Genomic DNA, 18534 nt, shown 5'->3' on the forward strand with positions numbered 1-18534 from the left:
ATAAGTTACAAAGGGTCACCACCTATCTTGTATGATACGGAAGTTGTGTTCTGCAAGGAAGGGGGTTGAAGGTGCAACAAGAGCTTTTTGGTAAAAGGATGTACAGAGGAGGGCACATTTTCTTAAGGGGAATTGGATGCTACCAAGCAATCTTAGCTACCTTAGATGAAGCATTTGCAAAAAAACATAATTTCATCACATGAAAAGAAATTGGAAAAGTGTGTATAACTGAAAAGCTTGAAGTGTAACATTCTGTTCTAGTCAAAACCATATGATTAATATTTCAATTAAGTCCATTCACCACTTGAAAGCATTTATCAACATCCTTTTACTCTGTCATTTTTTCCAGCATCTCTTCTGTTTTTCTTTTCTTAGGGTGGTTGTCATTTTCTAAGCTTAGGAACTTTTCGATTTCATTAACTTGATTTGTTTCCAGGCTCTGCCAGTCCTCTTCACCAGGAGATGATGCAGCCACATTGGTAGTATCTTTAATCTTGATTGCCTGAAAATGGCTTTGTGGCAGAGTTGATTTCAGCGGCTTTATTTTCACCTAGGAAAGACCAAACATATTTTACTTAGTGTTAAATTACTCATTTTTTAAAGTCATCAACAAGAGTTAAAATCCTTAAGGCTGTGCAATTATGAGTATGTGATAAAGCCATCATTTTTCTTGGCTAATTTTCAGCAACTACCTTAATTTGGCACAAAAAAACAATAAAATGTGAATGTGGAGGCTTAGGTCTATGTAGTAGCTCCTTGAGATCCCTAATAGAGCCCAGTACTACCATGAACCTTTTCTAAAAGGTCTTAAGCTTACACTGAAAGAAAAGATACTTAAAACAATTACAGATAAAAATCTGTTTTGTCTGCTACTCCCCTTCCCTTCCCAAACATGTCTATGTTTTGTATCTTCTATCAAAACCAGGAGAAAATTAAAAATGCAAACAGAGGTAGACTGCCTTATAAAAACTGCCTTTTACTTCATGTTTCCTCTCATGCTTCAGAGCACCACTGTTGGACAAACAGGAAAGAACAGTGAGGTATTTGGAAGTTGGCATGTTTCCAAGGCACTGCATTGGATCATACTTCTAATACTGTGTTTAAAAATTATGTAAGTTTTTAATTTTAAGATTTTTTTTCTGATAATTATTGGAAGTTTAGAAAATAGAGGAAAAAGTATAAAGAAATCAAATTCGTTAGTAATCTATCCAGGGAGACCAGTCAACACATTTTGGTATTGTTTGCTACTATCTTTTTTCTATTTTTAGTGTATTTGATCATTCTATAGAATTTTAGATCTTGGTTTTTCCCTTGTGGGCTATTTCCTCAGTCTTTAAAATTTCTCATAAACCATTGTCAGTGGCTGCACAAAAATAAATTTGAGTTAATTTCCTGAAGAAAAATAAATCTTTGATGGTCTTCTTGGATTCCAGATAAAATCTTCTGATAAAAAGTCACATATTTTAGAAATGAAGAACAGGATAAGAATGACATTAAAATTACCTAAAATCCCAAGTACCATTAAACATTTTGATGTAAATATTCTGGTCTCTCTTCTGTGTATATATACACTTTTAAAATCTGGATCATATTTCTGTCTTTTTCTGTTTTGTGTTAAAAATATTTTTAGTATTTTCCTCTGCTCTTAAAAAGTTAACAACATCGCTCCATTATATTCCATGTTCCATAATTTAGTATGTTGAACATTTAAGTAGGTGGGAAATGCTCAGTTATAAATTAGGCTATAATGAATGTCATTTGTTCATAGATCTTTGTGAAGATCTTCAAGTACCGCCTTACATTAAAATCTCCCACTTTGACTGGAAAAGGTGGCATATGCATAACGTTTTCAAAGCGAGATTACAGAGTAATAATTCTTAAATGAGCTTAACTGTTTACATTTAACCTCCCTTTCCTAAGAGTTGCTCCTTCTGGATGAGTCTCTTTGGCTCCTGAGAATTCTACAGTCAGCCACCCAGTCCCCTTGTAATCTTAGCCTTTGTTCCTTGCAGTGACGCTATGTCATAGTTTGATTGCCTGTGTTCTTATGAAATAACATATATGAAAACAAAAGTATCAGCACAGGACTGCCAGGAGACCACAGGCAAGTCATTTAAGTTTTGTGGCCTCACTCTTAGCACCATTTAGTTGCAAAATGCTACTGTAGAGTAACTGGTAATGGATAAAAAAAATGTACATAAATGTGTATTTCTGATAATGTCTTGAATGTAAAAGTGCCCAACGTATGTCATTTAGCTCACAGGGCCAAAATGACTGTAGGTCATCCATGCAATACAGAGAACAGATGCAGAGAAAGCAATCAAATTTAAATTTAGTTGCTGATTTTGAGATAAACTCACTGATGGTACCTAATTATAACCTGTTTTTGCCATCACAGTGTGATGCAGTTTGGTGCATTTGTCATCAAGTATAAATGACCTGATTTTCGTTATTCTTTGACTTTTTATCTTGATGATGGAGAGGAAAAAGACATTTACACATAACTACTTTAGTTTCTTTCCCCTTAACTGCCTACTTGGTGGGAGGGGCAGGAGCAGGGATAGGCTGGAGAAGCAAGATGGAGCGTAAAGTTTACATTTAACAAAACTTGTCTGAATTTGACTTATAGAGGTTTTGCAGCCTATAGCAGTAATTCTAGTTCCAGAGATGTTGCTACATATCTTTACTCTTTCCTTTCCTAAAAAATCATTACCTTTTTACCTCCTCTTTCTGCCTGAAAGATCTACTCTTAGGCCTAAAATTGCCCTGAGCCAGATTACTAGCCGCCTTTTTCAGCCTGGGCTCACATTTTAAAATTTAAATAATTTAATTTAAAAAGGAAAGTAAGGGGCCCCTGGGTTGCTCAGTCAGTTGAGCATCCACCTCTTGATTTTGACTCAGGTCATGATCCCAGGGTTGCAGGATTGAGCCCTGAGTAGGGCTCCTCTCTGAGCATGGAGCCTGCTTAAGATTCTCTCTCCCTCTACCCCTCATGTGCGCACTTTCCCTATTTAAAATAAAAAATAAAATACATTGTTAAAAGTTGTTACTTGTTAATGCTGTGTTAGTACTACAATTTTTAGTTTATAGGTGCTAAAGACAAAGTTATTTAATATGTACCTCTAAAATTAAAAAAAAAAATACACGATGGTTTTAAAATCTGTCCCCGTGTAGTTGATTTTTTTCTGTGATCTTGCCAAACCTTTTTACGTTATACTTTTTAGGAGTTAACACCTAGAATTGCCTGTTTTTTTAGATTTTGAACAATACAGCCTTTTTCATGCTAAAGTTTTGTACTCTGAGATAATAGTAACTTAAAAATTTTGCCCCAAAACTGGTCAGCTGTGCTTGCTTTTCATATGACAAATGGACTCTTGGAGCCACGTAATGTCTACAAATGTATATGCATACACACACATACATATTCCTATTTGGTATTATATATTCAGGATATTTGATCCTTTCTCATACTGTCTTCTAACCGAAGTAATTTAAAAGAAATTTCTGTGCAGTACTTTCTCAAAATGATGTAGTTACTTAAGCAATGTCAAGAACAATGGAATTTAATTGATTGGATTATTTTAAGGCATCTTTTATTAAGAAAATTTTAAATGCCCAAATGCCACTACTCCTAAATTTAGGTGACTAAAAAAATAGAAGTAGATACATAATACACTACCTCACACTGTCCTTCCCCAAACAGGCTGGATTATATCTATTTGATTTATGCACTGTGACTTTTTCCTGCTGTTTTCCATCAACCTTAATTGTGAAAAATGGTGCCATGTTGCCCTCTTGATATTATTTTGGAGATCAGTTAGGTCTTAAAGCATCCAGATGCATACAGTTCTACACATATCTGTAGAATTAGCTCACTAAGGTCTGCTCAGCAATATTTTTAATTGACTTACGTGTTCTGTGGGAAAAGAAGAATCGTAAAAAGTCTTTGCAATTGCATTCCTCTCTTTGCTGGGCTCTCCCTTGGGATCTGGATGGATACTTGAGCTATTCAAAGTGTCAGCAACTCTGTTAATGCTGGTAGTATCTGGTTGACAAAGAGGAAATGGCAACAACTGAATTTTATTCTCCAGACACTCGTTTTAGTGACTGAACTTGTTTTTCTCTGATCCTATCTATGCTTTTGTATTTAAAAAGTAACTATTTCTATTTTGTTTTTATTTTTAACATTTTATAGTTTACATTGACTTTGCTGTTAATACACATAGGCATTTCAGAAAACATTTTTTGCTGCTTTCTAAAACCTGATTTCATGTTAAAATGTGTGAAATGGCATAAATACCTTCTAAAATAACATAACTCACAAAACATTATCCTTCTTCCACTGGTTATTGCATTGCCACAGAGGTAAACATTTATATGAAGTGAGCATCTTACAATTCAGATTAATGGGAACAGTCTGAATCAACTAAAAGTCGTATTTATGAAATATATTTAAAGAAATGAGCCACAGTAAGAAGCCCAACAAAGGGCTGTCTAGTAGGGATCACTGGAATTTAATAAATAGGTAAAAATGATTTAGAGAAACATGTCAGCTTTGAAGGTTAAAAGACACTTGTATCTTTTATGAGTGGACATTTTACAAGCTGAATTTCTACAGAATTTTAGATCTCTCCCATTCCATCCTTATTTATATCACAGAGATTGAAGATTAGCCCCTTCACTAACAGCACTTGACTAATTGCAGCATTCAACAGATTCAAAATTAATGGAATCTGAAGTTACTACATTTTATTAGGAAAGTAGGAAGTTTTTACAGTTTTTGGTGTTTTCTGTTTTTCCCTACATTACTTCTCCATTTATGCTAGTAAACCTGATACACTTCATTTTGCTTTTAATTCCCAATATTTCTTCAAAGTTCTATCAGTCGTCTTTTTAAAAGAAGCCTATTAGCTAGCTCTGAGGGCCATTCAGAGCTTTCCTTGTAATCTGCATTACTTTAATGGGTCTAAATGCATACTGTTAAACCAGCAAATTAATTAGTTTATAATTTATTTACAAATAATTCTGAGAATATCTCTAACAACCTCCATAACTTTGATTATGAGATTGCTGTTAGCAAAAGATTTTTTTTCATAATCTTAAACTGTCGTTCAAATTACATTTGTACAGCACTTATACATGATATGTGGTATATTTCTAAGTATTTTTAGTGGGAAGAATTTCAGATACACAAAAAGAGTATGAACCTCGTACCATCACCCGGCTCCCAACACCCATCACTATTAAGTCATACGTAGTTCATCTACCTCCCCCCTATTTTTTTGTTCTAGAATATTTTTATAAAGCAAGGCTTGGACATAATGTTATTTCATGTGGTGGTTAGAATACACTATTCTCTGAAATAACGTTTGAATGTTTTAATATTGGTACATAATTAAGGGATTCCATTTAAAGTGTTTCAGTGACAAATATCAATGATCTGAAGTGTATTAATGTTGCACCTCAACAATACTTGTAAAATGAAGACAAAGCTGGATTCTAGTACTAGTGAAGGGACAGCTAAAAGAAAAATTAAGGAAAGCAGTAGAAAATTCGGGGAAGCAAGTGAGGGAAGGAAGTTTTTTCAGTATAGAATGAAAAGGAATAAACATGCCCACTGGCAGAAGCCTTAGGAACAACTTGACTCCGATTAGGTAGTTGTTCCTAATTTAAAATTAATGACCAGGGCCTGTGTTCATTTCTGCTATTTCCAGTTCCTTGAGGAATTTTTTTTTTAATCTGTAATATGCATGTGCACCTCTACCTGTTGATACTAGTGGCTCAGATGTAGGTGAAAAGTCCCACTTATGTTTAAGGAAAACCTTTCCCACTTTTACCTATATACATATATGGAGTATTCTGTATTTTAGGGTTAGGCAGTTTTTAAACGAAATGGTTTCATTTGAAATATAACAGTTTGGAGACTATCAAGGATAAGGAGTAGAAATTCAAATTTTAAAAGAAAACCTAAATTTTTTTTTTTTTTTACCTGGGCCAGTATCCTTCCTGATATCATCAACATTTTTGCAAAGTGTCACTGAAACCATATTTTTGTTTTCTGATGGGCCTGTTGGTCTCTCCTGCAGCAACAAAGGAATGCTAGAGGTTGAAGTGCTCAGTGTTTGACTTTCAATTTGATTTACTTTTGACCAAGGACTGGGGTCTAAGAAATTCACATATACTGGAATTTTCTCAGTTTTTTTATCTGAAGTTGAAAGATCAAAGGCTGACCTTCCACTTCTGTTTACTAAATCTCCAGATGGCTTTATGTGAAATGAACATGATTCTTCCAGCTGTCCTTCACTGTAAATTTCTGAAACGATGTCATTTAATGACTCTGTTTTCTCTGTATTATTTAACAATGTATGCTGTCTTTCATTAACATTCACAAAAAGGAAGAGGTCATTTTTTGTGGCTTCAGTTATCTGATTCTCATCAATCTGACTCTCTTTATTGGAAAACTGTATTTCTGTGGAAGTTTTTGTAGGAACAGCCGTTTTCATGTCTTTGGCTTGTGAAGTATGTACGTTCTCATTGTTAATCTGGAGATGGGAAATGGTGACACTGTTTTCTAAATATCCCAAAGAGTTCTTTAGTTGACTAGTGTCCATATCATTCAGATTTTTCCATATAGTTCTTTCCCTAGGGCTTGAGTTGGGTTTCACCAATGTAGGCATAATATTAACATTTTTATTTGCATTCTTAAGTACTTTCAAATTATCACTGAAAGCAGATGAAATGGGGTGGTTAACTGCTGTATCAGAGGAAATAGGTAGTTCTGGTTTCTCTGAGGTATCGTTACAGATTTGCTGAAAAACTGAAGTTTGTTTAAATGGCAATACACTGCACTCACTTTTTTTACTTAACAGTTGCATTTGGTTTATTTTACATTGTTTATCATCTAACATAACATTACTTGAATCCTGCAAACTGTATTTCTGACACTGAACAGGATTTTTTACATTTAGAGATGAATCCAGATCTGCTCTCGTTTGGTCACTATTTGGAATTTCCTTCTCTGTGGCATTTTCTTGAATCCCTGGAAGCAATCTGAATTGTTTGAATGGTTCATCTTCAGAACCATCTTTCTTTTGATTTGTATGGTGAGACATCTCATTTAAGATATTGTTAGATGATGTTATGGTATTTTCAACCTCCAGGTGGATATCTGCATGGTGAAGATCAGATCTTTCAGTTCTTTCTAGGTGTATCTTTTCTGTTTCTGTCGATCTATCTGCCATTAAAAATGAATTGTTTGGTGACTTAAATTCTGTACAATCATTGTCTTTTTCCAAATGCACCTTGTCTTTTTTTTCTGAAGTAACTGCTTTTCTAAGGTCTGTAACATTTAAGGTTTGTCCTTGACTGATTAGTTCTTTTTCTATGCAGAGGGTTTTGCTTAGGGAGACTTCACTTTGATTTTCATCCTGAGGTATAGCAGGATCACTTTCATTCTTGGAGCTTTTTTCAAAAAGCTGTAAATCTGTCATGATGAGAATACAGTAAATTTTTATATTACACACTAAAGCCTGCTTTTATAAGACAAAATGTATGACCTATTTTTATAAAAACATATTTAGTCTTAAATATTTCATTGGCCATTACACAAAACACCAGTTTTACTTAAATGTTGAGTTATCTTTGTCATATATTTAGCATGCTAAATATTTTCGGCTCTCCTCGTATTAAATTTTTATTTCATAACAACAAAAGCATTTTTGGTTTAAAAAGGGGCAAGTAGGTTGAGGATATTACAAAATGGTTTTTAGTTCTCTAGTCTATTACACTTCCTTTTGAGCATACAGTACAATTCCATGTACACACAGCTGAATCGATAAAAATGAATTTATCCTAACAAGTTAGACTCTAATTTCTATTACTACTGTCAAACAAAAATTTAACCAAGGAAATCTGAAGATCTAACTGGCTTCATTAAATGATCCATTCAATCAGGCAGCATTCCACCTAGCAAATAGAAGCCCCACTAAGCTATAGAAAAGGAAAGGTTTTAAAAGAGAATGAGTGGAAAAAAAATTATTAGCAAAGAATCCATTGTTTTAGGCAAGGTCACTCTCCTAATGGGAAAGGGGCCTACCAGATTTCTTATTGCTGACCAGGAAATTCCAGGTTAACTGGTTAAAGGTTATATTCCTGGGGGTTGAAACCACAGTTTGCTTAGGTACTGAAGGCTTGCTGACATTGGGTTCCTAATACAAGTGATTCCATTTTAGGCCTGTGGTTTTCTTTTTATCACTGTCTACGATCCAGAATTGCTAGCTGATTTCTTCAAGACTGACAGTTGTCACTTGATCATTACCTTCTAAGTATTTAAAAATTTTTGGATACTTTTGGGCAAATGTTTAGAATACTTATTTTATTCATCTGGGTTTTAACCATAGATTTAAAATTTTCTGTATAGTTAAAATAACCTAGAATACAAAATTCAGGATTTGAAGGACTTTAGTCCATTCATTCTCTCTACAACATCTCCACCAAGTGGTTGTTCAGCCTAGGTTTGAACATGTTCATACAATAAGTTGGTGGTCTTTAAACAACTCTTTTTCAAGACAGACAAATTAGTAAATTATTTCAATGGTTACAGAAAGGTCTTTTGAACTAAGGAAAGTGCTCCAGGCCTGATTATCAGAAGGTTATGGGTAGCCCAGAGAACAGACTCCCCAAGGCAGTGAAGGCAGAAACCATAATGCAAAACGCCATGGAGTAAGTGATTAGGGAAGACAGGAATGTAATTTTCCCCCAAAATATTGACTATAAATGACATCTCAAAAGAAGCCTCTTAAGACCTACACAAATGAAGAAGTATTTCTTCAGATACAGTACAAGATCCTCAAAGACTATATATAACTGATATTCCCCTAAATTCCATAGATGGCCTAGCACAGCACTTTGACAGATCCTTTATTTGTAGGGGAAAAGGTGGGGGTGGGGCTCTCAATACATCAAATTAGAAAATATCAATGCGTTAGGTTACCTTCTATTATTTCTATAAATGGGCCTTTTTTCTTCTCCTCCTTTTCTCTGTAGTTAGTATCTGAACAAAAACTCATAGTGTCTGTCTTTATTTCTTGTCCAGAATTACATTTCTGTATTATAGTATTTTCTGGTGTTTCCATTGACATTTCACTGTTTTTAGTATTTACTTCTGGAAGATTCTAAAGTAACATGGAAAAAATACCTCTAATGTAAAAACCATATTGTTAAAAAGTATAAGACACTTGAACAAATTTTGCTGGTAAAAGTGGAATCTGTTTCAAGTCAACCATTCAGCAATTTCTATTTAAAAGCCAAATTATTATTTTTTACTAAGTTTAATATACTACTTTTTAATTTTTTTTAATGTTTATTTTTGAGAGAGCACGTGTGCGGGAGCGCAAGAAAGCGGGGGAGGGGCAAACAGGGAGACACAGAATCTAAAGCAGGCTCCAGGCTCTGAATTGTCAGCACAGTGCGTGACGCAGGGCTTGAACTCACCAGCCTTAGAGATCATGACCTGAGCTGAAGTCAGACACTTAACTGACTGAGCCACCCAGACGCCCCAATAATACTCTTTGTAACAAGATCACTTTAACTACATTTTGTATGGTCTATCATATTTAAACAAAATTGAGACCCTTTGATGTTTTCAAACATGCATTCCACATTATTATGTAATTTCACATATGTAATAAAAGAACCACTCTTATTAAAAGCAAAGTAGTCATGGCAAGCAAATTGTTTTGAGTGTTTGGTATTTTTATGCATCTTTAAAATAATGAATCAATTCAACCCCCTGTATATTCAGCACTTGTTCCATGGAAGCACTGCACTAGGCTTTGGGATACAATGATGAACAACATAGTCCCTAGCTTCAAAAAACTCACAATCCAGTGGGGAAGATAGGAAAAGAAATAATATAGATGGGGATAAGAAGGCACTCCAGGGAAAACATGGCATATACAGCTGCTTAAAAGCAAGCAAGAGTATAGTCTTTACATGGAACTACTCATGATTTACTTCAGCTAGAGCTTGGACACTGGGAGAATGGAGAGAAATGAAGCTTGGGATGTTATGCCCAGGTCATTAAGGGCCAAGTATAGGATGCTGAGGAGTTTCAGGAAGACAACTGAATGGTTTTAGACAAGTAACATCTGACTGGAAAGACCATTCTGGCTGCAGCATCAAGAATAATGTTTCAAACTCGTTGATTAAAACCTGCAATGAGAAATGTTTTACAACAGCAAGCACACCAAGTAATGTCTACTCTTAATGTGATGCATTATGTTTTATATGCACTTTATTTCATTTTTTAAAGAATACTGGCCACAAATCACTAATTTCCATGACCACTAATAGGCTGTGCATAGAAGTCTGAAAAATACTGAATTAAAGGGAGACAACATGAGACAGAGATGCATCAGAAGAGTGCCATAGCGTCACAGTCCATGTGATAGCAGTAAAGATGAAGAACTGAATAGATACAAGAAGTATTTACAAGCTAATCAATAGGACTTGATGAATGATAAGAAGGAAAGTCCAGATTGATTTACAGAGTTCAGGTTACAGAATTCAGATTCACTATAGGTGACTGGTGGATGTTATTTACTCAGAAAACAGGAGTTAGTAGCAGATTTGGAGGAAAATATCATGGGTTGTTTGAACCTGCTGAGTTTGAAGAGTTAGGAAGATATTAAAGTAGAGAAGTCTAATGAACATTTAGATACATGTATCTGGAGTTTACGAGAGAAAATTTACCTGGAAGGTATATTTGAAAATCATGGATAGATGGCAACAGAAGATGTACAAGTTGATGAAACTAATAAGAGTATATTTTGAGGGGGGAAAAGGGTATAGGATAAAATGCTAATGAAAACCATTGCAGGAAAAATCAGCAAAGGAGATTGACAAAAAACAATATGGTAGTTTCTAGGAGAATAAATTCAATTCTGTTTATAAAACATATAACTCATAGTTGCTTAATTAATGGTAAGAATAACTATTATTTCCACTTTAAAGAGAAGCTTGAGAGGGAGAAACACAGATGAGTAAAATATGGTAGAAGAAAAGGAGAACAGGTATTCAAGAAGGAGACAGTATCAATGTATTATCAAAAGGACTGAAAAATGTCCATTGGAAGTAGTGTCCATCCATTGGATGGGGTGGGAGGGGTGAAGCCAGATTGCCCTATGTTGAAGGATGAATAAATAGGAAGGAAGGAACTAAAGGGTATGAGTTTAGACCACTCTTTGAAGAAACTTGACTCTACAGGGGAAAACAGACTTGTATTTAGAGATGGACATAGGATCAAAAAGTTTTTTTGTGTGTACTTGTAAATGGGAATATATACACTAGTAACTCAAATGTAACTGACACACATGAAAATATGTTTAATAAAAATGTAAATAAAAACTGATAAAAGTAACGGGGCGCCTGGGTTGCTCAGTGGGTTAAGCATCTGACTCTTGATTTTGGCTTAGGTCATGATCTGACAGTTTGTGAGTCTGAGCCCTGCATTGGGCCTGCTTGGGATCCTCTTTCTGTCTCTCTCTCTCCCTCTCTCCCTTCTCCCCCCCTCCCCAAATAAATTAAAAACAATTTTTTTTTAACTGATAAAAGTATTCGAGTTTGGGTATACAGGTACTTTTATATGTGATTGGTGGGAGTATAAATTGGTACAATCTTTCTGGAAGGCAATATGTGTCAAAACTATAAGTAAACAAGCTCTTTGACCCAGCAAAACTGTTTATGGAAATTTATCCTAACGAAATAATTGCAAAAGTACAGAAAATTTGTACAAGGATGTCCTACAGTGAAGGACTGTATAAATTAATTATGGCACAGGAACTGTGATATGTCAATTTCAACTGACTTAGAAAGATATCCACTCTTTGAGTTAAAACAAGGCAGTTCCTCAAAATGTTTGTTATAGAATTGCCATATGACTCAGCAAATCCACTCCTAGATATATACCCCCCAAAACTGAAAACAGAGACTCAGATGGTTGTACGTCAATGTTCAAAAGAGTGTTACTCGGCAAGATGGCAGCTTAGGAGGACGCTGGGCTCACCACACGTCCTGCTGATCACTTAGATTCCATCTACACCTGCCTAAATAACCCAGAAAACCCCCAGAGGATTAGCAGAACGGAGTCGCCGGAGCCAAACGCAGACGAGAGGCCCACGGAAGAGGGTAGGAAGGGCGGAGAGGCGGTGCGAGCTCCACGGACTGGCGGGAGGGAGCCGGGACGGAGGGGCGGCTCGCCGGCCAAGCAGAGCCCCCGAGTCTGGCTTGCAAAAGCGGAGGGGCCTGACGGACTGTGTTCCCACAACAAGCGCGACTTAGCGACTTAGCGTCTGGGAGGTCATAAGTTAACAGCTCTGCTCGGAAAGCGGGAAGGCTGGAGGACAGAGGGAGGGAGAGCTGCTGAGCCCCCTGACAACAGAGCTCAGTTTGGTGGGGAACAAAGGCGCTCGCCAGCGCCATCTCCCCCGCCCATCCCCCAGCCGAAATCCCAAAGGGAACCGGTTCCTGCCAGGGAACTTGCTCCGCGCAAACACCCAACTCTGTGCTTCTGCGGAGCCAAACCTCCGGCAGCGGATCTGACTCCCTCCCGCTGCCACAGGGCCCCTCCTGAAGTGGATCACCTAAGGAGAAGCGATCTAAGCCTGTCCCTCCTGCCCCCGTGCACCTTGCCTACCCACCCCAGCTAATACGCCAGATCCCCAGCATCACAAGCCTGGCAGGGTGCAAGTAGCCCAGACGGGCCACACCACCCCACAGTGAATCCCACCCCTAGGAGAGGGGAAGAGAAGGCACACACCAGTCTGACTGTGGCCCCAGCGGTGGGCTGGGGGCAGACATCAGGTCTGACTGCGGCCCCGCCCACCAACTCCAGTTATACACCACAGCACAGGGGAAGTGCCCTGCAGGTCCTCACCACGCCAGGGACTATCCAAAATGACCAAGCGGAAGAATTCCCCTCAGAAGAATCTCCAGGAAATAACAACAGCTAATGAGCTGATCAAAAAGGATTTAAATAATATAACAGAAAGTGAATTTAGAATAATAGTCATAAAATTAATCGCTGGGCTTGAAAACAGTATACAGGACAGCAGAGAATCTCTTGCTACAGAGATCAAGGGACTAAGGAACAGTCACGAGGAGCTGAAAAACGCTTTAAACGAAATGCATAACAAAATGGAAACCACCACAGCTCGGCTTGAAGAGGCAGAGGAGAGAATAGGTGAACTAGAAGATAAAGTTATGGAAAAAGAGGAAGCTGAGAAAAAGAGAGATAAAAAAATCCAGGAGTATGAGGGGAAAATTAGAGAACTAAGTGATACACTAAAAAGAAATAATATACGCATAATTGGTATCCCAGAGGAGGAAGAGAGAGGGAAAGGTGCTGAAGGGGTACTTGAAGAAATAATAGCTGAGAACTTCCCTGAACTGGGGAAGGAAAAAGGCATTGAAATCCAAGAGGCACAGAGAACTCCCTTCAGACGTAACTTGAATCGATCTTCTGCACGACATATCATAGTGAAACTGGCAAAATACAAGGATAAAGAGAAAATTCTGAAAGCAGCAAGGGGTAAACGTGCCCTCACATATAAAGGGAGACCTACAAGACTCGTGACTGATCTCTCTTTTGAAACTTGGCAGGCCAGAAAGAATTGGCACGAGATTTTCAGGGTGCTAGACAGAAAAAATATGCAGCCAAGAATCCTTTATCCAGCAAGTCTGTCATTTAGAATAGAAGGAGAGATAAAGGTCTTCCCAAACAAACAAAAACTGAAGGAATTTGTCACCACTAAACCAGCCCTACAAGAGATCCTAAGGGGGACCCTGTGAGACAAAGTCCCAGAGACATCACTACAAGCATAAAACATACAGACATCACAATGACTCTAAACCCGTATCTTTCTATAATAACACTGAATGTAAATGGATTAAATGCGCCAACCAAAAGACATAGGGTATCAGAATGGATAAAAAAACAAGACCCATCTATTTGCTGTCTACAAGAGACTCATTTTAGACCTGAGGACACCTTTAGATTGAGAGTGAGGGGATGGAGAACTATTTATCATGCGACTGGAAGCCAAAAGAAAGCTGGAGTAGCCATACTTATATCAGACAAACTAGACTTTAAATTAAAGGCTGTAACAAGAGATGAAGAAGGACATTATATAATAGTTACAGGGTCTATCCATCAGGAAGAGCTAACAATTATAAATGTCTATGTGCCGAATACCGGAGCCCCCAAATATATAAAACAATTACTCATAAACATAAGCAACCTTATTGAGAAGAAAGTGGTAATTGCAGGGGACTTTAACACCCCACTTACAGAAATGGATAGATCATCTAGACACACGGTCAATAAAGAAACAAGGGCCCTGAATGAGACATTGGATCAGATGGACTTGACAGATATATTTAGAACTCTGCATCCCAAAGCAACAGAATATACTTTCTTCTCGAGTGCACATGGAACATTCTCCAAGATAGATCATATACTGGGTCACAAAACAGCCCTTCATAAGTTTACAAGAATTGAAATTATACCATGCATACTTTCAGACCACAATGCTATGAAGCTTGAAATCAACCACAGAAAAAAGTCTGGAAAACCTCCAAAAGCATGGAGGTTAAAGAACACCCTACTAACGAATGAGTGGGTCAACCAGGCAATTAGAGAAGAAATTAAAAAATATATGGAAACAAATGAAAATGAAAATACAACAATCCAAACGCTTTGGGACACAGCAAAGGCAGTCCTGAGAGGAAAATACATTGCAATCCAGGCCTATCTCAAGAAACAAGAAAAATCCCAAATACAAAATCTAACAGCACACCTAAAGGAACTAGAAGCAGAACAGCAAAGGCAGCCTAAACCCAGCAGAAGAAGAGAAATAATAAAGATCAGAGCAGAAATAAACAATATAGAATCTAAAAAAACTGTAGAGCAGATCAACGAAACCAAGAGTTGGTTTTTTGAAAAAATAAACAAAATTGACAAACCTCTAGCCAGGCTTCTCAAAAAGAAAAGGGAGATGACCCAAATAGATAAAATCATGAATGAAAATGGAATTATTACAACCAATCCCTCAGAGATACAAACAATTATCAGGGAATACTATGAAAAATTATATGCCAACAAATTGGACAACCTGGAAGAAATGGACAAATTCCTGAACACCCACACTCTTCCAAAACTCAATCAGGAGGAAATAGAAAGCTTGAACAGACCCATAACCAGCGAAGAAATTGAATCGGTTATCAAAAATCTCCCAACAAATAAGAGTCCAGGACCAGATGGCTTCCCAGGGGAGTTCTACCAGACGTTTAAAGCAGAGATAATACCTATCCTTCTCAAGCTATTCCAAGAAATAGAAAGGGAAGGAAAACTTCCAGACTCATTCTATGAAGCCAGTATTACTTTGATTCCTAAACCAGACAGAGACCCAGTAAAAAAAGAGAACTACAGGCCAATATCCCTGATGAATATGGATGCAAAAATTCTCAATAAGATACTAGCAAATCGAATTCAACGGCATATAAAAAGAATTATTCACCATGATCAAGTGGGATTCATTCCTGGGATGCAGGGCTGGTTCAACATTCGCAAATCAATCAACGTGATACATCACATTAACAAAAAAAAAGAGAAGAACCATATGATCCTGTCAATCGATGCAGAAAAGGCCTTCGACAAAATCCAGCACCCTTTCTTAATAAAAACCCTTGAGAAAGTCGGGATAGAAGGAACATACTTAAAGATCATAAAAGCCATTTATGAAAAGCCCACAGCTAAAATCATCCTCAACGGGGAAAAACTGAGAGCTTTTTCCCTGAGATCAGGAACACGACAAGGATGCCCACTCTCACTGCTGCTGTTTAACATAGTGCTGGAAGTTCTAGCATCAGCAATGAGACAACAAAAGGAAAGCAAAGGCATCAAAATTGGCAAAGATGAAGTCAAGCTTTCGCTTTTTGCAGATGACATGATATTATACATGGAAAATCCGATAGACTCCACCAAAAGTCTGCTAGAACTGATACATGAATTCAGCAAAGTTGCAGGATACAAAATCAATGTACAGAAATCAGTTGCATTCTTATACACTAACAATGAAGCAACAGAAAGACAAATAAAGAAACTGATCCCATTCACAATTGCACCAAGAAGCATAAAATACCTAGGAATAAATCTAACCAAAGATGTAAAGGATCTGTATGCTGAAAACTATAGAAAGCTTCTGAAGGAAATTGAAGAAGATTTAAAGAAATGGAAAGACATTCCCTGCTCATGGATTGGAAAAATAAATATTGTCAAAATGTCAATACTACCCAAAGCTATCTACACATTCAATGCAATCCCAATCAAAATTGCACCAGCATTCTTCTCGAAACTAGAACAAGCAATCCTAAAATTCATATGGAACCACAAAAGGCCCTGAATAGCCAAAGGAATTTTGAAGAAGAAGACCAAAGCAGGAGGCATCACAATCCCAGACTTTAGCCTCTACTACAAAGCTGTCATCATCAAGACAGCATGGTATTGGCACCAAAACAGACACATAGACCAATGGAATAGAATAGAAACCCCAGAACTAGACCCACAAACGTATGGCCAACTCATCTTTGACAAAGCAGGAAAGAACATCCAATGGAAAAAAGACAGCCTCTTTAACAAATGGTGCTGGGAGAACTGGACAGCAACATGCAGAAGGTTGAAACTAGACCACTTTCTCACACCATTCACAAAAATAAACTCAAAATGGATAAAGGACCTAAATGTGAGACAGGAAACCATCAAAACCTTAGAGGAGAAAGCAGGAAAAGACTTCTCTGACCTCAGCCGTAGCAATCTCTTACTCGACACATCCCCAAAGGCAAGGAAATTAAAAGCAAAAGTGAATTACTGGGACCTTATGAAGATAAAAAGCTTCTGCACAGCAAAGGAAACAACCAACAAAACTCAAAGGCAACCAACGGAATGGGAAAAGATATTCGCAAATGACATATCGGACAAAGGACTAGTATCCAAAATCTATAAAGAGCTCACCAAACTCCACACCCGAAAAACAAATAACCCAGTGAAGAAATGGGCAGAAAACATGAATAGACACTTCTCTAAAGAAGACATCCGGATGGCCAACAGGCACATGAAAAGATGTTCAGCGTCGCTCCTTATCAGGGAAATACAAATCAAAACCACACTCAGGTATCACCTCACGCCAGTCAGAGTGGCCAAAATGAACAAATCAGGAGACTATAGATGCTGGAGAGGATGTGGAGAAACGGGAACCCTCTTGCACTGTTGGTAGGAATGCAAATTGGTGCAGCCGCTCTGGAAAGCAGTGTGGAGGTTCCTCAGAAAATTAAAAATAGACCTACCCTATGACCCTGCAATAGCACTGCTAGGAATTTATCCAAGGGATACAGGAGTACTGATGCATAGGGCCACTTGTACCCCAATGTTCATAGCAGCACTCTCAACAATAGCCAAATTATGGAAAGAGCCTAAAGGTCCATCCACTGATGAATGGATAAAGAAATTGTGGTTTATATACACAATGGAATATTACGTGGCAATGAGAAAAAATGAAATATGGCCTTTTGTAGCAACATGGATGGAACTGGAGAGTGTGATGCTAAGTGAAATAAGCCATACAGAGAAAGACAGATACCATATGGTTTCACTCTTATGTGGATCCTGAGAAACTGAACAGGAACCCATGGGGGAGGGGAAGGAAAAAAAAAAAAAGAGGTTAGAATGGGAGAGAGCCAAAGCATAAGAGACTGTTAAAAACTGAGAACTGAGGGTTGATGGGGGGTGGGAGGGAGGAGAGGGTGGGTGATGGGTATTGAGGAGGGCACCTTTTGGGATGAGCACTGGGTGTTGTATGGAAACCAATTTGTCAATAAATTTCATAAAAAAAATAAATAAAATAAAAAATGAAAATTAAAAAACAAAAAACAAAAAACAAAAACAAAAACATAAAACAAAAGAGTGTTACAATCGCCAAAAGGTGAAAACCCAAGTGTCATTAACAGATGAATGTATAAACAAAACATCGTATAATCATACAAGGGAATATTATTCTGCTGTAAAAGGAATAAAGTTCTAATTCATGCTGCAACACGGGTCAACTCTGAGAACTTTATGCTAGGTGAAATAAGTCAGACAAAAAGGAAAAGTATTACACAATTACACTTACATAAAATATACAGAATAGGCAAATTCATAGAGTTGGAAAGTAAACTAGAGGTTACTAGGAGCTGAGGAGAGAGGGAAGTTTGGAGTCACTGGTTAATGGTTACACAGTTTCGGTTTGGGATGATGATAAAATCCTGGAAATGGTGGAGATTGCACAACTCTATACTTCTAATTAATGCCACTGAGTTGTAATTTTAAATGTCAACAGAAACAAATGACAGAGATGATGCATTTAGCAAACAAAATTTTAAACTATTATAAATGTTCAAGGATTTAAAGGACAACAACATGAATATAATAAAAAATATATA

The 18534-nt window shown here is 37.2% G+C and overlaps 1 protein-coding gene across 1 annotated transcript in view; it reads right to left on the reverse strand.

The window, feature by feature from the left end:
- Positions 1-10: 10 nt before the first annotated feature.
- The window catches only part of CCDC73 (coiled-coil domain containing 73), a 134755-nt gene continuing 116231 nt past the window's right edge, over positions 11-18534 (reverse strand). Inside the window, exons 14-17 of the mRNA XM_043580887.1 lie at positions 8993-9173; positions 5990-7483; positions 3912-4045; positions 11-550 (exon numbers count right to left, since the gene is read on the reverse strand). Of these exons, the coding sequence (XP_043436822.1) occupies positions 329-550; positions 3912-4045; positions 5990-7483; positions 8993-9173 (2031 nt within the window). The 3' untranslated portion in view covers positions 11-328. The remainder of the gene's footprint in view (positions 551-3911; positions 4046-5989; positions 7484-8992; positions 9174-18534) is intronic.

The sequence above is a fragment of the Prionailurus bengalensis genome, chromosome D1, assembly GCF_016509475.1.
Source record: "Prionailurus bengalensis isolate Pbe53 chromosome D1, Fcat_Pben_1.1_paternal_pri, whole genome shotgun sequence".
NCBI lineage: Eukaryota > Metazoa > Chordata > Mammalia > Carnivora > Felidae > Prionailurus > Prionailurus bengalensis.